The sequence below is a fragment of the Alnus glutinosa genome, chromosome 2 (assembly GCF_958979055.1).
Source record: "Alnus glutinosa chromosome 2, dhAlnGlut1.1, whole genome shotgun sequence".
Taxonomy (NCBI): domain Eukaryota; kingdom Viridiplantae; phylum Streptophyta; class Magnoliopsida; order Fagales; family Betulaceae; genus Alnus; species Alnus glutinosa.
In genome coordinates, this window is record NC_084887.1 from 24398187 (window position 1) to 24418878 (window position 20692).

Here is a 20692-nt window from a genome sequence, read left to right on the forward strand (position 1 = left end):
TCTTTGGATGGTGATCTCAGTAGAATTTTCAATAAACCCTGCCCTACCACATTTTTCATATTATAGGGGAACCCATCAAAGCAGTTTGACTCCCTCTCCATCTCTCTCTCTCTCTCTCTCTCTTTCTCTCTCTCACTGTCTCACACACACTCACACAAAGTAACATGCTATGCTTTAAATTTATCCAAAACTCCACCTTCTGTAGCAGCAAAATTAGGTGAAGTATTCCTAGTGTAGATGAGTAAAAAAGTGAAAAAAAAAAAACCCACCTTTTCAATGGTTGGGTGAAGCAGTAGTAGTAGAGTAGAATGAGTGTATTTGGCTTTACTAGCTACTCAATTTCTTCAAGATAGACATGGAATCCTGTCGGCAAGGATGAACAATATATATTGCTGACTGCTCACCAACTAGAAAGAAAGAAAAGCTTCTTTTCACTCGTATGGTATGGCTGATGGCTCCATTGTTCACTCCACTCATGTTCTTGTTAAAGTGGGGAAGGAGATATAATGATTAGTATAGGACAAGCCTTCTTTCTACAAGAATCTTTACCCTTTCATGTTCCCTCATTATTAACTTTACTTTTATATCATCTCTCTTTTTTCCTTTGCACTTATACCAATCTTATTTATTTATTTTTTTTTTTAATTTGAAGCCCATCCAATCTAGATGATATTGAAGTTGATTGGGAGTATTCATGGCTGGTGACCCTAGCTTTTTTTCTTTCTCTATGGGCGGTTTTTAAGGGCTCACTATTACCCGTTAAATTATCACTTATTAATTAAATTTTTGACATAAACAGTGATTTAATATGGTGTCAGAGTAAAAATATTTCGAGTTCAAATCTTGTCTTTATTATTCTCTTCTCATTTCAATTAAATATTTCAGGTGTTGAATTTCACTTATTAATGAGGAGTTCGAACCAACGCGTAAGAAAGAGTGTTAGAATATAAATTAAATTATTAAATTCACCTCTTCCTATCTGCTTAAACTTTTGAGACAAGTGGCAATTTAATATGGTACATTGGCTAAAAATTCAGAGTTTGAACCTTGCCTTTATCAATTCACATTTAATTTCAATTAAGTATTACACGTATTAGATTTCACTTATTAAGAGGAATAGGTGATTTAACCTTACCAAGTAAGAAGTAATTAATCCATCTTTTCCTTCCTTTTATGTCACATTGTATCCGTAATGTATTTATATGCCAATTTACCAAATTATTAATTTTCACATTGGTTGCCAAACGGGGCCGGGCATAAATAGTCCTCTTGCTTTGGCAGTTTGCCCGTGTTGACTATTACCAACCAGTGGTTTTTTATTAGAGTATTTAATTTATGTGCCATCATCAATGATCGGATCCACGTCACGCTCATTCGAGGGATTGATTTGCACCACGACTAGGGAATTTTGAGAAACTCACATGAACAATTACTGCCCCCCTCCCCCTTTTCTTTCCTTTTTTTTTTTTTAAAAAAATATATATAAACTATACCTACCTCTCAAATTAGGGTTTAGTTTGCGCAGTTTCAACCGTCCAAATTTAATTTTAATTTCTCTCTTTGTTTGAATTTTTTGCTAGAGAAATAAGTACGTTTCACGCTAGCCATTAAAATGACAAAAATATCATGCATATTTTCATGGAAAGACACTGTTATACTGCTTGAGTTAAACAATAAAAAGGTCGAGCCCAGCGTGCATGAATGACACCTTTATGAGTTCGTCATATCCAGTTTAACAAATGTTTAGTTAAAAAACGCTTCTTCTTTTTTATATATATTTTAGCTATTTATTTTTCTAAAGTATTAACATTTTATTCAATATTTTAACTATTCGTTTTCACTATTTTAGTTAAAGTATTTTTTTTAATCTATTTTTATTTTATTTTTATTCAGTTAATTTTTTTTACGGGGTAAATGAAGTGGGCCGGTAATTGCGATTAATAGTACATGCGATTGGCCCGTTCCCGACTGACCCGGTCAAATAAAAGTCTTTCTCTCTCTCTCTCTCTCCCACTAACCCATTGCGCAATTGGTAAGCGTATTCGTGTCGGTGTGGCCCCTAATCTAAGAGAAAAAGAAATTAAGAAAAAAAAAGGTTATCATACTATCACCATTAAACAATACACATATATACACAATATGTAATTAAAAAATAATTTTTCTTATTTAATTTAGATGCCTTCTCTTTCACGTGATTGAGTTTGTTAAGTATTTTCACTTCAAGAAAACCAAAAAGCAAATTACATTTCTAACCCCTCGCTTCATAATTTCATATGATTGAAAATTCAAACAAATCATGGGAACTAAAGTTAATTGGTGAAAAATTATACTTAATCATCTCAAACCGATATACTTTTTGCAAACATACTTCCAAATTATCATTTTGAATACTTATTTTATTTAAATTATCATTTCGTTTTAATTTGTACTTTTTATTATATTTTTGCATTTAAATATATAAAAGGGGGCACGCACTATCCGAACGCACACATTTTTTATTTGAAATACCTAAATTGCCACTTTTTTACCTTTACCTTTTTTATTTATTTTTTTAGACAAGAGGGCTATTTAAATATTTCAAGTTAAAATTTATTGAATGGGTGTTAATTGCAACGAAATGATAGTGTGAAGCGGCCAAAAATCGGAATATGAAATTTGAAAATGCCTTTGAACAATTGATTGGAAAGTTGCAAACATGACCTGCATGTACAAATTTTTTATTTGAAATATTTAAATTGCCACTTTATTATTATTACCTTTTTTTTCTTTTTTTTTTTGACATGATTTCATCAGAGGAAAAGGAAAAATTCGAACTAGTGACTTCCGCTTGCTGCCTATCTTAACATCATAATCAAACGGATAACGTAAATTGCACCAAAATGATGATTTGAGGTGGCCAAATGTCTCTTTCCAAGAGAGGTGTCAATTTGAGAGGTTAAAAGTAATTTTTCCTTTATTTATTTTGTACTACATCTGAGAGCATGGGTATTATTTATTTAGTACCATTTTCAAAGCAGTATTGACCTTTATCTTTTTATTGAAATGAATTATTCGCTACTACTTAGATAAATAAATAATAATAATAATAATAATAAAACGAGCATTACTCATTCAACCTCAAAAGCAAATGGTCCTAACTAGTGTAGGTTCGGCCAATTGGTGGTGGATATACAAATGGTTCCGTTTACTCGACGAAGTTGGCAAATTAATTATATTCGGAGAGTGACAAATTATGCGACACATAGTCTTACTAAGACAGCAATAAAACAAATCGTGGATATGGTATGAATTGAAGAAATACCTGAGGGTATCCGTGATGTTGTAATTTTCGAGCAACATGCTCGTGCTTCATAGAGTGTTAGGTTCTTGTTCATTTCTAGAGTTTATGCTCTAACTTTTTCGATTGGGTTAAATAAAGTTTAAAGATTTATATATATAAAAAAAAAAAATTAAAAAAAAAAATCAACCTCAAAAGCAGGAATATTGCATCTCACCAGAATCACTCATTTTAATTTAAAAAATGTTGTTATTGTTAGAAATAAAAGATGAAGGTGAAGAAAATTAATTATAGTGCTCCATCAAATCTCCAGTTATCTCATCCAATAACCATCATTTATGATCATTACAAATGTAATTATACTCTTTCTTGTATTCCTCTCATCCCATAATTACATTTTTTTTTTGGCTCCAAGATGGCCGTTCACCTAAACATATTATTGTACTCGATTTTGGATCAAGACAAATTTGGTGTGGCCCACCAATATTAACGGTCTAGTAATGTGATTTTCATATTGACCCTTTTGTTAGGGTTAGTGGGTTGATTGGACTCATTAGGTTTACCCTTTGCTAGCTATGTGGGGATTATTACCTCTTATAGGGAACAACTAAAGTCTTCTTTTCGGACCAAAACAAATGTCAGGATTCTTTCTTGAAATGATTGTTATATAGGGAGGTGACATTTTTTGGCTGATTCATTGAACAACACAAAGTCTAACATGAAATTGGGCATTTTGGAGAATATTTGCATCGATGAGTTGAGCATCCTCTACCTAACTTTCTGTGTTGGTTTCGGGTACAAGTATTCTTTTGTTGAAGGTCGTTCGAGCTTTTTTTAAGAGCATAGCACGGGTTAGTTCAACGGCTAAGATTGATTTAAGTGTATGCAGTCATCCTAATCGTTTTTTATTAATCGTCTCTAACACACTCATTTTTAGGCTCTGACTTCTGCTGCATATGGTTACAACAAATTTGACCGTCATAACTGCTAAAGTATGACACCTTGCTTTATCTCTTTCGCTTGATCTCTTAATTAAGATGCAGTATCATGTATTACCAATTTGTGCTTTATATGCACTATTCTTGTTATAGAACACAAAAGAAGTGAAGTGTGATAGGATTTACCTTTGTTGATGTCATTGACATATTAAATGTAACAACCCCTCTTTTAGATTTAGATTGGGCCTTAAGTGAATCCAATGCCTTCGGCTTAGAGTGTGCATGCCCATTTATTTGGATCATAACTTAGAAACCATTAAACTCTCAAAGATTTAATTTTTCAAAATTATTTAATTTTTTTTTTTAAAAAAAAAAAGGTGGAAACAAAATTTGACTTGCCTTTATCAAAAGAGTAATGTTTCTTACACAACTTTCGTATAATTTTTATACAAATCTAACAACTTTTTTTAAGATTAACCATTAAATGTTTAGGGTCCACATGTAAGAAAACAGATCCAATGATTGATCATAAAAAAATAAAAAAAATTAGAGTTATACAACAATCACTTCTCTTATCAAAACCCCAAAAATTGGAAAATCCACCTCACTTTCCTTGCATGGTCGACCATCTCTAAGGAAACTCCCAAATGGAGAGTTTGACAAATCTTATCTCCTAAATGCTAGATTTTTAGAATATGATTTTTTTATTTCGTGATTATTTCTGAGTAATTCTAAATGGCATATAAATGCCCATCAAGTGTCCATAAAAAAATGAGGTGACTTTTAAAACCATCATTTTATCAAAATCAGTATTTGATCAATCACACGTTTAATGAAGATTTTAAAAGCCACCTCATTTTTTTATGGACACTTGATGGTTACACTTATATAACATTTAGAATTACTCGTTCTTTCTATCTTAAATTTTGGAGTAATTCTATTAGTACATTAAATGTCCATCAAGTGTCTATCAAAAAATGAGGTGGCTTTTAAAATCACAATTGAGCGTGTAATTGATCAAATGGTGATTTTAACCAAATTGTGATTTTAAAAGCCACCTCATTTTTTAATGGACACTTGATGGACATTTAATGTACTAATAGAATTACTCTAAATTTTGTCAATGAGAGATAGAGAAATGTAAAGATATGGTGTTTGAAATATGATACGTTTATAACTTCTATCACTCACGAGTAATTCTACATGTCATATAAATATCCATCAAAAAATGATGTGACTTTTAAAATCACCATTTAATCAAATTCATCATTTAATTAATCACATGTCCAATGATGATTTTAAAAGTCACCTCATTATTTGATGGACATTTATATGACATGTAAAATTACTCATCACTCACTTTTGTTGTTCCATGCTGATGTGTCATCCTCTCGGTAGAAGGCAAAAGGACTTGGTTTGTGCCAAGTCACTATAAATGTTATTCTCATCTAACAATATTTAAAGTCTCTCACAAAGTCAAACTCACCTAAATCTTACGCCCATCTCAGAAGTCCTAAACCCTATTACACCATGCAACTCTCAAACATGAGTCTGTTTTGCAGCCCTAAAAACTACCAAATAATTCCACATAAGCCCCTCACGTGAGTATGAATCCCACACTTTAGTCAAAACCATGGTTCTCTGTAGCCCTGTACGAGCGGAGAACAACTGAATTTCGCCTCCTTATACGTCCTCAGCGAAGGGCAGATTTTATTAACCATCTGTCTGTTTAGGATGGCATTTCATTTACCAATGGCATTCATGTCACTTTGGAAAACTTATAATTTTACTTGAAGGAGACAGGGCAAAAGGGTTTTCTCGTTTTCTCTTCAGACGAGGGGCAGAGAGGGAGAATTTAAAAACATGGGTTGGGCCTGAATACTCACCCATAACCCATGCAAGCAAGCAAGCAAGCAAATAGCAGATACGGGCCTGTTAAAAAACCGGCCCACTAAAAAGTCCAATTCTCTAACACATTGTCTATTGTATAAGATCCCAACAATTCGTTAGTGTCTTTTCACCGATGTGGGATTGCAACATGTATATAGAAACCCTAATTTTGTTTTTGATTACGGACATATGGAGGAAGCTCATGAATTGGGAAGGACTCATGAAATTGGATCAACCGAAGGTAGTTGGACCTTAAGCCATAACTGACAAAAGAAAAGAGAGGCCTTATTTTGCGCGAGTACATCAATCTCACCCCATCAGTGCATAAGGAAAATCAAAACATGTTTAAAATAAAAAAGATGGAAAATTAAAGGTTAAATTCATTCAAAGAAAAAGAAAGACAGTTTGCATTTAACAGTGGTAAGGAAATACATGTGTCGAAAAAGGTATTCTCGTCTAAACACACTTATATTTAGGGTCCTCATAATAGAGAAGAAAAACTTTCTTACACCCCTTGGCTAAAAACTCATTTGGTCATATTGGCACTGGATTGCCATCCTAATATAAACACCCTCCATTTGTTCAAGATTCCACAAAAAGAAACCAAGTATTTTCATTGTGAAATCATGCAAAGGGAGATAAGTTTGGAAGGTAGGTGTAAGCAAATTTATTCCACATGTACCTGAGCACTGGCTGCCTCCATCATACCATTGCGTATCTGGTCACCGATGTCCCGAACATGACCGGGGCCATGAGGAATAAACACAGTAGTGTTCTTGGAAGAGTTGCCCAGGTCTTTAATCGTGTCAAAGTATTGAGTGATCATAATCAGATCCATCACCTCCTTTGCTGAGGTGCCCTCCACCTTGTGAGAGAAGTTCAAGATGTTCTCTCTCAAGCCATCTGTGATTGCCTGCCTCTGCCTGGCCACACCAACCCCACCTAGGTATTTGGATTCAGCTTCAGCTTCTGCTTTTTTAACTTGAAAAATCTTCTCTGCTTCTCCCTTATATACACTAGCAAGCTGAAGTCTCTGAGCTGTAAAACCGAAACAACATTCAAACTGTTAAGTTACATAAACAATCAGCCAAATGAACCAGACAGACTTAAACTGCTAATCAGTAGCAATAATAACTACTGGTGATAATTGACCGCTGCAGACACTACAAAAGTGGGAACCAATCAGAAGTATACACCAAACTGAGATAATGTTCAAACATGAATCTATAAAGAGGTAAACAATGTCTGTAGGGGACAGAAGAGATTATATGCCATAATGAAGATGACGTAACAAGCTTTAATTTTTTATGCTAATATAATGGAATAATATTGAGACATGTATAAGTGTTGATAAAAATGACAAAACTATGCAAAAAGGGGAAAATTTATCAAGAAAATGTATAACTCTATTGCCACAATAATTGCAGGACCATATGGTACTCACAGGCCAAGGATTTATGGCAGGCCTGTTTTAAGACATAGACAATGGAGAAAGAAACTAACGGGAAACTGTTCAAAACCTAAATCCGCTTTTAATATCGAGCAACTACCTTGAATCTACAAATTGTGCCATTGGAGAAAGGAAGTAGAGGGCTTATTCATCCAAATCTCACTCAGACAGATTGAAATTTTAAGGATTTCAAGGGGCTGGATACAGGAATGAAGGCTGCAAGATTTTATTTGCAGCAGGTAAGGAAAGAGACTTTGTTTGGAGGTGAAACAAAGAAGAAAACTCACGTTTCTGGATTGCTATTCTGGGCTGCAAATGGCAACTTAGGAATAATATTTGGACATTCTTGGGCTACTTGAGAATTATTTGATTGAGGGGTGGTTTAAAGTTTTTTTTTTTTTTTTAAAAAAAAAAAAAAAGAAAAAAGAAAAAGGGAGGGTGCAAATTTAGATCTAGTCCTCGTCAGAGACTGATGAAAAATTGCTAGAAAATTCAAAGAAAAACAGAAGATAGAAATAATAGATAAACCTAGGTCATCACACCTATGATTCCTCGACATTGCAGCTTGAAAAGGATTATATTACACAATCCACTATAGCAATCAAGCAATCTTTACCGAAAATTCTAAAAACTATATAATTTTTTTTAAAAAAAAAAAATTTATAAGCAAGAGAAATATCATTAAAAAACGCAAAGCGCAAACAAGTTCACAGGGAGTATACAAGTGAAGCAACTAAGACGGAGAAGAAAAAAGAACAAGAAAATCATGAAAGCTAATCACTAAGGGACTTAAACATAATAGGAGTTAAACTCCATAGGCTTTGGCTATTAAACTCAAGTCACTAAATCCATAAATAAAACCTAATAAGAAAACCCATTATAAGGCCCAATGGACCAAAAGTTTAGCCCATAGTCAAGAATCTGAAAATTAAAAAAATAGCCTTGACTCTTAAAATTAATTTGAGTTAAATACCCATTTCGATACCCGTGGTTTGAAAATTTACTAAATAGCTACCGGCGTTTTCAAAAGAGTGAACTATTGTCTTGGGTTTTACACATTTTTCGATTTACTACCTCTGTTGGGCTATTAGAGAAGCAGCTTCCTTCCTTGACTTCTTTGCTCGGTCAAGCTTCCGTGTTCCTTAGTGTAGTCTAGGTTCATAGCTTAAGACTTTGTTCCTTATAGCGTAGTCTATATCCACAGCTGACGTGACTCCGTACCGTCGTCTTTCCCTTTGTAGATGGCTAAGTACTCGGTATAACTCACGCATTCGTGCACAAACCAGTGCAAACGAAGTAACACGAATATCTCCAGTAATCAAGTCTATTGCCATTAGTAAGCCGGTGGGAGCGAGAAGTTTGGTATATGTTTGGTGTTTCTTTAATCAATCATCCAAATCTACGCTGTATGTCAACAAAGCCAGAGGCAAGGCTATAGGCACCTCCATCTATCTAGACATTACAAATAGAATTCCCAACCCGAAAATGCATAAACTCTCACTCTCTGATATTGAAGATCCCATATTTATCCAGAAGAAGCTTAGCTTCTAAGGAAGTCCATTACTGAGAGAAGTGACGATCTCGTCTTGCTTGCTGGGAGAGAGGAAGCTTTTGGACAATCTTTTCCAGCCAAATAGCAACCAATCACTCAACAATGAACACTAACTGAAAGTGGCCGGGAATGAGTACCAATCCCTTACGGGAATTGAACCCATGTCTTTGACATGAAATGATGATGTCCTAACCACTAAATGAAAGGGACGTATGACTTGATAAAAAGTCAGATCTTTGATCTATTGTTGGGAAAAGGAGCTCTAATGGTACTTCGAATAAGAATAATGACTAATAGGAGAATCCAAATAATAGGTCCTTTTAGCCAAATCTAGGTTTTGAGCTGACTTCTAGTTCTCGACCGATGAGAACTATTTCTTTCTCTAAGTATAGGGGATGCCCCACTATAGCTGGGAATCTTGTGTGGGTAAAGAGCTTGTTGGAGGAAATGGATTTGGAGCATTGAGAGCCACCTCTAACCAGCTGAATACAAGCTCGAAGAGCTTCAAGAGACTATGCTTGACAGGTTGACTTCTTGCCTTTGCTTCCCCCGGCCGATAGTGACCAAGCAACTCTTTCTTTATGGGGTGCCAAAAGCCCAAAGAAGACTCCTCTTCTATTTGCTATGTCCCGTACTCAGGATCCTATTTATCACCAGCTCCCAAGTGGAAGGTGATCTAATATCTTTTCAAGAACATAACGGGAGAATCCGCGGTGAAGAAATAGGGAGATCTTTCTATATCGAAATATCAGTTGAAAAAATCATGGAAAAGCTCTGTTCAAAGAAGAGAAAGCTCTGATACCATGTTGAAAAAGAAAGAAAGAAAATCAAATGAAGAAAATCAAACTATACAAGGAATAGAACTATCCGTTGGGCCAAATAAGGTAAAACCATAGAAGACAAGGTCGTTGCACATCCCCCTGATTTGGGGATGAAAATAGTCCACACTACGCCTTTAAAGGGGCCATGGCACATTTGTTGACTTTATGGATTCTAGAAACTGCAAAAGTCTCGTTTGTTTTTTTACTAGACTCAATCAATCGAGAGATAGCATTAGAGAAAAGTCTTTTGCAACCGAAGTGAGCTAAGGAGCCGAGTGACGTGACAGCACGTAGTTGTGCCGTCAGTAATAAGGGAGCTGGCACCTTTCCCTGGCCATAGTAGCCACTAAGCTTGTAATCCCTTAAGTGGGGGCTATCAAGAAAGCAAGCAAGGTGTAGTTGCAACGACGACTTTCATGTTAGTCGTTGCTAACAGCTATTTTACCACATGTACAACTACCCATGTCATAGCCTATAAAATCGCACCACGTGTACAAAGAACCATATTAAACTTCCCATATCAGCTCCACTTGCCACATCACCCACATGCTGCCATATAAGCCTTTTGTTAGCATCAAGTGGAAGGGCCCAAAGATGGTGCAAAAGGGCATAGAAAAGGTGGGGTTGAGGTGGTGACATTGACGTGGAGATTAAGTGGAAGGGCATGAAGCTAGCATTGAGCGCGCTAAGGAGGACGGCTGTGAAGAGGAACTTCACAAGGGAGGTGGAGCTTGAGGCCCAGAAAAACGGCATCATCAAGGAGTAGGACGAGCAGTTTCAGACCCTTTGTCCTTGTAGGCAGAAAGAGTACAAAGGGTCTGAGACTCCTCAGCCACTCCACAATAACACCGTTTTGGTGGGCCTCCACCTCCACCTCCACCTCACCTCCCTCTCCACAGCCATCCTCCTTAGCGAGCTCAGCGCCAGCATTGGGCCTTTCCACTTGATCTCCACTGTCAATCTTGCCACCTCACCCCCACCCTTTCTATTTCCTCCCACACCAGATCACACCCCTCCAACCTCCTCACCACCAGCCTCACCTTGTACTTCTTCGACGCCAGAGGCAACCATGAACACCACCTCATTATCTTCATCACCATACCTCAACCAACCAACCAAACAACCTTAATATCAATGAAAACTAATTTTTGCAAAAATCACGGGACACAACCTATGAAATTCCTAGAGAAATATAGGGACTGGTGGAGGTTCAAGATATGTTCAGTAGCTTGGGGTGAAGGAAAATGGCAATTTTGGCCATGGCTTGGGGTGAGCTTGGCTTCGGGTGGGTGGAGATATGAAACGGGTTGAAGAATACTCATTTGGTAGAATATGGCAAGAAGCACGTGTGATGTTGAGCTGTCTTGCTAACGTGGGGCTGATATGGAAGCTTGTAGGTGATGTGGCAAGTGGAGTTGATATGGTAAGTTTGATCTGGTTAGTTGTACACATGACAAGATTTTATAGGCAATGACATGGTTAATTGAACAGGTGAAAAAATAGTAGTGAGTATTTTGAAGGAACAACGGAGGTAGTAAATCGAAAAAAAATTGTAAAAACCCAGGCACCATAATTCAAACTTTTGAAAACTCAAGAAACTATTTGATAAAACTGAAAACCACAAGTACCAAAATGGTGTTTAACCCAATCAATTAAAACTAAAATAACTAAATCATCAACTTTCTAATGCGAAGAAACATTAACAGAAAAAGAAAATCAACAAAAGCTAATGTAGCCCACAGAGGGTACCATAGGCTCCACGTCAAAATTAGACCATATCAACTTTCTATAGGAGATTTCTTTAAATTAGCCCTTAAGACTAGGGCCTAAAATTAAGCTTTTAATCCAGCAAGTAGCTTGCCATGTACAACACATAATACATAATCGCTCCATCATAAACTTTACTTAAAAATACTTGAACCTAAGACCTAAACTATTGTCCTTCCCCTTTATACCTCAAAAGCAAAGGTCATTGAGTTCTAAATGCTTCTACAATATGTCGCAATGAGAAAGCATGTCCAGTTATAATAATAATAATACAAAAAAAAAAAAAAAAAAGCAAGAAAAATTGAGGTTACCTGCATTAATCTCATTCATTGCCTTGCGTACAGCAGGATCAGGTATTATGTCAACCATTAATATGTGCTCTATGCTAAATCCATAGGCTCCCATCACCTGATCCATAATTTAAACATATGATGTAAAAAGTTCTTATTCATTGACACAAGGTTGAACATATTTCAGATTGGAGGGAAGATACCATACGAAAAGATAAAAATAATTTTTCGTTTTTCGATTGATATGAAGCTAAATCGTTTTCACCACGCCAAATACAACTCAAACAATTTAGGAACAATGACATGATAATTTGTTATTAGCCTAGAGGGGTATCAGTGCAGACCAATTGATATGGTAAACAATTCACTAAAAAGTTACGGAAACATGTAGAGGCCAGAACACAAGAGCCCAAGAGAGAGTATTTGTCTCTTCTTCCTTTTCCTTTTTTTTCCCCCTTTTGATTAGTATGATTAAAGTAAAAAAAAAACACACACACACAAAGATGCCAAGACAAGGTCCCAACACTTAAGTACAAAGACAGTAAAGAACAGTATTTGTGGTTCAATGTTATATTAGTATTCTATCTTTATTCCTCACTACCTTCAATTGACTATCTCGCCAACAGGACACGTTCAAAAACCTTTTTAGTTTTTACCACCATCTATTACAAAATGAAAGACAACGCACGATAAAATCAATATATTAAACAGCAAAAGATGTGTAATGCAGAATTAAAAAGAAAGTATACAGTTAGAAAACTGAATGAAGCAAAACAATGCACAAGATAACAGGGAGAAATAAAACAGGAAAAAAGGCCATTATGCGACAAGACATACAATTTTCATTAAAGAAGGATGACCTTAAACAGTAAATAACAATCTAGCAAAAGCAACCAGTTACCTTCTCAAGTTCCTCCAGGACAGATTTAGCAACCTCACCCTTTTGTTCAAAGAGTTCATCCAAATTCATCCTCGGAACAATAGCTCGAACAACTTAAAATGCAAATGAAACACACATTGAGAAAGGGCAAAAGAAAGAGAGAATTTATTCCATAAAAAAGCTGAAACTAAGAAATTACCATCAAACACATAAGCCTGGATCTGCTCTTTGGGGTTTTGCAACTCATAGAATGCATCATCAGCATTTCTTTTGATAATTCGGTATTGAATAGAGCAAAGCAATTGTACAAAGACATTGTCCTGTAGATTCATTTGTTATTGATTCATTACTCTGATAGAGCAATGATATGTATTTTCTCACAATATCTGAAAATGACATAAAATAGACAAAGTTCCTATAGAACACCAACAACTCTTAACTCTTGTCTTATCATCAGAGAAATTTGTGAATATAATAATTGACTTGCCAATTGTGAACAGCAGAAAACTAATAATAAGTGGTCTCTGTGCCCTACATATATTCATGATGTCAAAATTTTGATCATCGCTAAGCTGATAATGAAAAATATTGAGAATCTAAAAAATAAATAAAAAAATAAAAATAAAAAGAAGAAGAAGAAGATGTTTTAGGGCATTGTAATCTAGAAACTTGTACATATTAATCTAGCAACTGTACTTGGAGAAATCACAGATCAGGCTAAATGGTCCAACCTGTTTACCGACGAACCGATGCCTGGATCATTCCAGTTTGTATGGCTCTATTTTTGAAAATCGGTCAAATGCTGCCAACACGTTTTGTGCAAACCCATTTAACCTGGTAGGTTTTACAAAACCAGTTAGTTCTTTTTCTACCTTCAGGATTTATTGGTTTGGGTTCTAAAAATGATAAAATTGGTAGTTCATTGCTTGTTCACAGTTTAGTGGGTGCAGTTTTGAGGAAGAATTTTTCCACCGAGCTTCGTTGGTTTCAGTAAGTTGATTTGCTCAGTTTTGAGTCTCAAGAGCACAGAGATGAGAATTTAAGAGAAAAAGATCAAATGGATGAGGAATGCAAAGAAAAAGTTTGAGTCATACTAATATATTTCTACCGATAAAAGGACCTTGTGATCAGTGAGGTGTGAGATATTGCAGATCTTGGAAGCATTGGTGCAGAGGAGCAACAGATCTCGAATTTGCAGGTCACAGTGGCAGCTGTAACCATTCATTCATGCAGATCTGATGCTTGATTTCAGTACTAAAAATTCATTTGTGGGCTCATTGGGGATGATGGCAGCCTTGATCATTAATAAGGGTTTAGAGAAATCAGCCAAAGGATCTGACATGCATTGGGTGTGGACATTGTAGTCAATCATTTACAATTATTGCTATTGTTACATTAGATGCACCGAAAAGATGGCGTGTAAAATAGAAAAGTTAAGGAGATTGACTGGGTGATACAAACTGATTGGTTTGTTTCTCTTTTTTTTTTTTTTATAAGTAGATTAAAAAAAAAAAAAATTTGATAAGTATGGTTTGTTTCTCTGTTTTTTTACCTAATAAACTTTTGTTCTCCACATGGTTACCTCAGCTGAAGCCCAGCTGTAACAAGTAACCCTGTTTGATTTAACACTAAGCAATTAGAGAAGAACAATTCTTCTCGAAGTTCAGCGTCTACAAGACCTTTTTTCTAAAAGCTTCTACAAGACTTGAAGGAGCAACATTTTGTTACAGACCATGCTCTGCATTTAGCCTTCTCAAAACACATTCTTAAATGCGCACACCTTGTAGCTATCACTTTTGTAAAACTTGTGTTGTGGTCACCAGAATTAGGCTAAGAAGAGCACCAATGAATGTAACAGCAGCAATATGATAGAGGATAATATTGACAAACAATGCATGTCAGCTCCTCCCAAGCTGCTTTCTCCAAGCCCTTACTGATCTAATTATTTCCTGTACATAAGAGACAATATCCTGCAGCTATGTCAGTGGTGCACATTTGAGGATGTGTTTTGAGAAGGCTGAGCGCAGAACATGGTCTGGTACAATCCTGCTCCTTCAAGTTATACAGAAGGCTGAAGCATGATTTTGAGAGGCAGTCTCCTCCACCTGCTTACACTATGTTTAGAAGTTCATAGAGACAGGAGAGGAGATGTAAGGAAGGGAGAGAGAGAGAGAAGAGAAGAAAGGAGAGGGAACAGTCATCCATTATTTTGTTAGATGTTATAATAGAAGCGAGATGGGAGTAGACATCCCTCCCATTGTTTGTATGGAGTGAAAACGAGAGGACATAATAAGGTAGCAAGTAAATTGATAACAAAGGGAGGTAAGTAATGAGATTCGCTTAGACACTATTGAATTTTTAAAAATTATTAAGGGTAAAAGGGAGTTATATCAAAATCAAAGTTGGTATTCTCTACCTTCAAATTCATCAAATTTAAGGGAATTGGGAAAAAAAAAAAAAAAAGGTGGACTTTAAAGGGATAAATACACCCTTCCAAATCTTCTCAAATCCTCCCCTTAAAAAGCATCCAAACAGGGGGAAGGGTAGCCCCACTCATTGGGATAGATGTAGATGAATAATACCAGCACCAGCTGAGGTATTCACACAGAGAAACATCTTTTTTATTAGCTTAGAAACAGAGAAACAAACCAATCAATCTTTAGCCCCCGAAACCTAGACATATCACACCCAACTTTTTATTATAAAGTCTAATATATAAATCATACGTATACTAAGGGCTTTCATTACTAATATATATACATATAATATAGGATATTCTCCTTCAACTATTTCTTTTTTTCAGTCCACCTCCATTGTGCAACCAATGAAGTCCCACTTGCATCTGGATGCTAGAATCTCCTTCACGTTTTCACGAAGCTTTAAATGTTTCTCGTTACCAATGTAATTTTTTTTTTTTTTTTTGGATCCTCAAAAACAGAATTAGACAACGGAAATAACCACAAATGATAGGCTACAACATTAACGCCGTGTCCATATTGCTTCACAAAATAACCTCTTTGCGAATTAATCTTACAACTTCAGTTTTAGACCAAAACTCTACAACACATTCAATCGTCCTCTACACCACCATCGATCTCGCTATCCGCTCTAATTTTAATTTGTAAGATGCGATGAAAACACATAACATACATATATACCACACATGAAAAAGGCGTTGTTTACTCTGTTTTCGTTTCCAACAAAGCTTTAAATGATTCTCGTCATTTAGTTCCCTAAGAAAACATAATTCTCAATTCTAATTGATTCCTACGAAAGAAGCGAAGCAATTGAGAGAGGAAGGAAACCTTGGTTTTGGTCTCGATACGGACATCGAGGGAGTTGATCCTGGTGGATAGGACACCGGCGAGGCATTCGCCGGCGAAGGGGTTGAAGAAGTGGAGTCCAGGCTCAGCCAACTTCTCGAAGCGGCCCCATCTCTCCACCACCCCTATGCTCGCCTGGTCCACGCAACCACAGAATATACAGAACGCGTTTCCCATCTCTCTCTCTCTCTCTCTCTCTCTCTCTCTCTCTGTGTTTTGTAGGACGCGGGGCAGAGAAAGATTTTGATCAGTACCTGAATCCTATTTTTCTGTCAGTTTCGTATAGTTATCCAAATCAATAATTAAATTAAAAAAGAATAATTAAAGTATTCCTTAATGTAACAAATTATCAAATACTAAAGAAAAAAAAAAAAATCAATCTCATTATCAAATATTTGATGCTAATTTTAAAAAATCAAAAATAAAATATTTTAACTAAAAATAAATATATCGGTTTAAAATAAGATATAGGTAGTACCTTATAAAAGTTTATAAAATAAAGAATAACGTGATATACTACATTTTTATTTCAAAATTACTTCATAGAACTCTAAAAGTTAGTTGAAACGGTTAGGTAAAATAATTATGAGATAAAAATATAATTTATAGCATTACTATAAAATAAATTATGATAATTTATAAGGAAAAATATAATTTACCCTTTTTCTTTTATTACTTGGTAAGTTCCATATCATTAATTTGTAAATATATCTCATACACATTTCTTACGCATTTCAATTTCAATTTTATCATTAGATATATAGGACCTACAAATTCAATAATTAATTTGAAACTTGGTTGTAGTGCTCTACTAGTTTTGCCATTAATGCTCAAGAGTCAAGACATTTGATATTGGAAATTATAAATAATTGTTCCTTTAATAAGCTATAGAACACATGCATCAAGAATTAGACAAGATTTTACTGTTAAAATTTTATTTTGCTTCATTTAAAAGTGTATATATGTTATATCATTTCAAATTTTTAAATAACGTGACATGATATTCACCGTTAAATAAAACAAAATAAAATCTCAGTCATAAAATGATTCATTTTCCAATTAAATGTTATTAATGTTCAACGACTGAAATCAGTCCTATAAATTTTGACACTAATATCTTCATTTATTTGGATATTCAAGATAAATAATAATAATATATTAGCGAGCTCTAACCCAATTGGATTAATCACTAAATTTTCTTCAACGACTGAAGGCAGTTTCCTTGAATTTTCAGGATCAATCACAAAAATGTAAGAAGAGGAAACGTAAACAAGTTAAAAAGAAAAGACGGAGAAAAAAGTTGAAAAAAACAAAAAAAAAAAAAAAAAACCCGAGGCTAAGCCAACCCTTCTCTTGGTACAACCGTTGCACAACCCAGGTAGGGGGTGGGTGGGATTGCAGAGGATCCTATTCTCCGCAACCTCTCCTCCACCTCGCAAAGGCGATAGGTTCATTCGTAGTGGGGGTGCCTCCAAGACCTTTCTTCTATAAGAATTTAATCTCAGTAAATATCTACATTTTTAATTATCCAAAAAAAATTAGTTTACAATATATATATATATATGAGAGAGAGACATGTAGGCCATTTTAAATCTCTCCTTGTAGGAGATGTGTTTTAATATCCTCCACCCTCCCCACAATTAGGTTGCATTGAGGGAAATGGTGGCTCAGCCCCAATCACTCTTTTTTTTCTTTTTTCTTTTTCTTTTTCTTTTTTAGCTTCTTATTCTTCTTCTTTTTTATTAGTTTTTGGAAAACAAATATACTTATATCTCCCAAACTAACACCCGCCCACCATCAAATATTAATTTGCAATACGTTAAGCAAACTACCATTTCATTGAAAAATGGCTTCTCCCTTCGCTGTTAGTGTGAAAAAAGATTTCAAAAAAAAAAAAAAAAAAAATTGGCACCCATGACTTATGCATACATATTTTGGATTTGAAATGTCCAAATTGTCTAAATCTGCCATTTGCAAAGACATCCTAAAACTATTTGTGACACTCGACCTCCCAAACTACCATATCGTTGCAATTTGGCACATCATAAAATGTTTAACATTAGAATGGACGGAAAATAGCGTACATCATTTACATGGCATACAAAATTTTCCTTGATTTTGAAAAAACAATGCGAAAAATAAAATTAAAAAAATAACGATAATAATATAGAGATGGGGGGTTGAGATGTGGTTGACCAACCTTAAAGGCTGAAGATCGAGAAATATTACATACACTCTAAGGTGCACACTTTTTTACGTGGCAGTAACAATTGTCATTGGACCCAAAATTCAATGATGATCCATTCAAATCTAATAGTGATTTTGACTGCTACATAAGAAGTGTGTAGTTAAGAGTGCATATAGCATTTCTCGAATAAAAATATAATATTTAGCATTACTCAAATAATATTGACCAAATTTGTAAATTTTCTTTTTAAGGAATTGCAAATTATAACAATTGCTGGGTCTTAATAAGATATGTTAGTGGTTTTGGGGATTAAAAGCACAACTTATTTGAAGAGATTGTAGAACAAAAAATTAAATAAAATGAAATGTAAAACACATTGTCAAAGTTAGCATTCACTATATATATATATATATATATATATATATATATATATATATATATATATGTTGGATTTAATTTTTTATTTTTATTTTTGAAATAAAAAAAAAAAAAAAAAAAAAAAAAGACTGAAAAATAAAGTTTTTTTTCAACAGCTTCTTAATATAAAAGTTTTATTTCCTAACATAATCCTAATCCAATCAGACTCAATTTTATAAGGGATTTGATTCTTGCACTACACCATCACAATAACTGCACAACAACCCCTCACATGAGGGTAGGTCCCAGTGTGTAAGACTTACCCACACGTGAGGAATTGTTGTGCAGTTGTTGTAAATCTAACATTTTCTATTTTATAATAAAGCTTGCCTAAACTTAGGGGCGGGGGGCACAAATCACAACAACTGCACAACAACCCCTCACATGAGGGTGGATCCCAGTGTATAGGACTCACCCACACGTGAGGAGTTGTACAATTGTTGTAAATCTAACATTTTCTATTTTATAATAAAGCTTGCCTAAACCTGGGGGAGGGGGGGGGGGGGCGCACAAATTACTAAGAGTCAATTTTATTTATTTATTTTTAACTCGAATTGGAGGAAGAATAAGCGGACCGGTTCAACTAGACAGACTTTGAAATTTTCAAACCGGTACAGAGGTTTCAAGGAACAGCTCCACGACCACGTCAAACGGATAGAATATTTTGGCCTTGGCTTCACTAATTCTAGATTTTTTTGCTCTTGAATGTTTGATCAGGAGTTGGAAAGAGGGAGATGTACCATACTTTTATTAGAATTTAGAAGGAGTAGCGGTCGTTGTAGACTTATTTTGTGGTTCATTTTATTAACGTCACCATATATATTTGTATTCTTTTATTGGTCAATAGTCAAAACTATAAGGAATAAAGTTTTCTTTGAGATATTTCTTTTCTTTATTATAAGAACTAGACTATAACCTGCATTATACTCGGATTTTTGTCTTAAATTTTTAAGTTGCCAATGCCGTGTCTTTTATAAATTAAATACATAATACACAAAATTACATCTCAAAACATATTACAAACACTACAAATAAAAAAAATAAATAAATAAAGATTTAGTGTCGTTTGAATAGTATCATTTTTTTTTTGCAAGAGAGAGAGAGAGAGAGAGAGAGAGACACTTTTCATTTAGCATCGTTTAGCATAGTAACAAGATTCCAGATTTGCGTTGTTTATTGTTCAAACGAGGCTAATTAAAGTCGTTTGGGCTAAAACGACACAACATTGTTAGTGTCATTTACTGTTCAAACAACACTAACAGTGTTGTGTCGTTTGAACAGTGAAATGACACTAAAAATTTAGTGTCGTTTCATTTTACAAACGATGTTAATCTGAATAATTAATTAAAAAAATCGATCAAGCTCAGGCTCTCTCTCTCTCTCTCTCTCTCTCTCTCTCTCTCTCTCTCTCTCTCTCTCTCTCTCTCTCTCTCTCTCTCTCTCTCTCTCTCTCTCTCTCTGTGTGTGTGTTTGTCTGTACTTCTTGTCATATGAAAAAAACAAAAAACAAAAAAAGAGAAAGACAGAGAGAGAGAGAGAAGAAGAAGAAGAAGAAGAAGAAGAATAAGAATTAGTACTGTATTTATCGCTGCGAGATTTCATCTCTAATGTCATAATGTCACGTGAAAACTGGAGGTTTATGCTTATGATTTTGTTGGTTCAAAATTACACAGGAAGCGCTTTACACTTTTAATGAAATTTCGATGAATACCTATATGTAAGCAAGCAAATCAAAGAAAAGCCATAAAACTGGATAACCTGGATCCGCCATCTTTTAGAAGTTTTTGGTTTCCTCCTCCAAAAGTTCCGAAGGTAGGGCAGCTCCTGCTCAGGAGCAGGAGAAAGGTTTAGATGGGTCCCACAAATTCAATGGTAAATTTGAGTTCATCGATAGTCGGC

At 34.9% G+C, this 20692-nt stretch overlaps 1 protein-coding gene across 1 annotated transcript; it reads right to left on the reverse strand.

The window, feature by feature from the left end:
- Positions 1 to 6465: 6465 nt before the first annotated feature.
- Positions 6466 to 16448, reverse strand: LOC133861872 (hypersensitive-induced response protein 4). Its single transcript, XM_062297691.1, has 5 exons — positions 16171 to 16448; positions 13065 to 13185; positions 12887 to 12978; positions 12007 to 12103; positions 6466 to 7143 (listed from the first exon to the last, which is right to left on the reverse strand). The coding sequence occupies exons 1-5, from the start codon at positions 16363 to 16365 to the stop codon at positions 6773 to 6775; spliced, it is 876 nt and encodes a 291-aa protein (XP_062153675.1). The 5' UTR covers positions 16366 to 16448; the 3' UTR covers positions 6466 to 6772.
- Between the last annotated feature and the right edge of the window lie 4244 nt (positions 16449 to 20692).

What these genes read in the sequence shown, in the direction of transcription:
- LOC133861872 (XM_062297691.1), bottom strand. Translation starts at nt 16,365, where the DNA reads ATGGGAAACGCGTTCTGTATATTCTGTGGTTGCGTGGACCAGGCGAGC. An exon ending in GTATCGAGACCAAAACCAAG is followed by an intron (nt 13,186 to 16,170) that starts GTTTCCTTCCTC and finishes ATGAATCTACAG; the next exon opens with GACAATGTCTTTGTACAATT. An exon ending in CCAGGCTTATGTGTTTGATG is followed by an intron (nt 12,979 to 13,064) that starts GTAATTTCTTAG and finishes TTGCATTTTAAG; the next exon opens with TTGTTCGAGCTATTGTTCCG.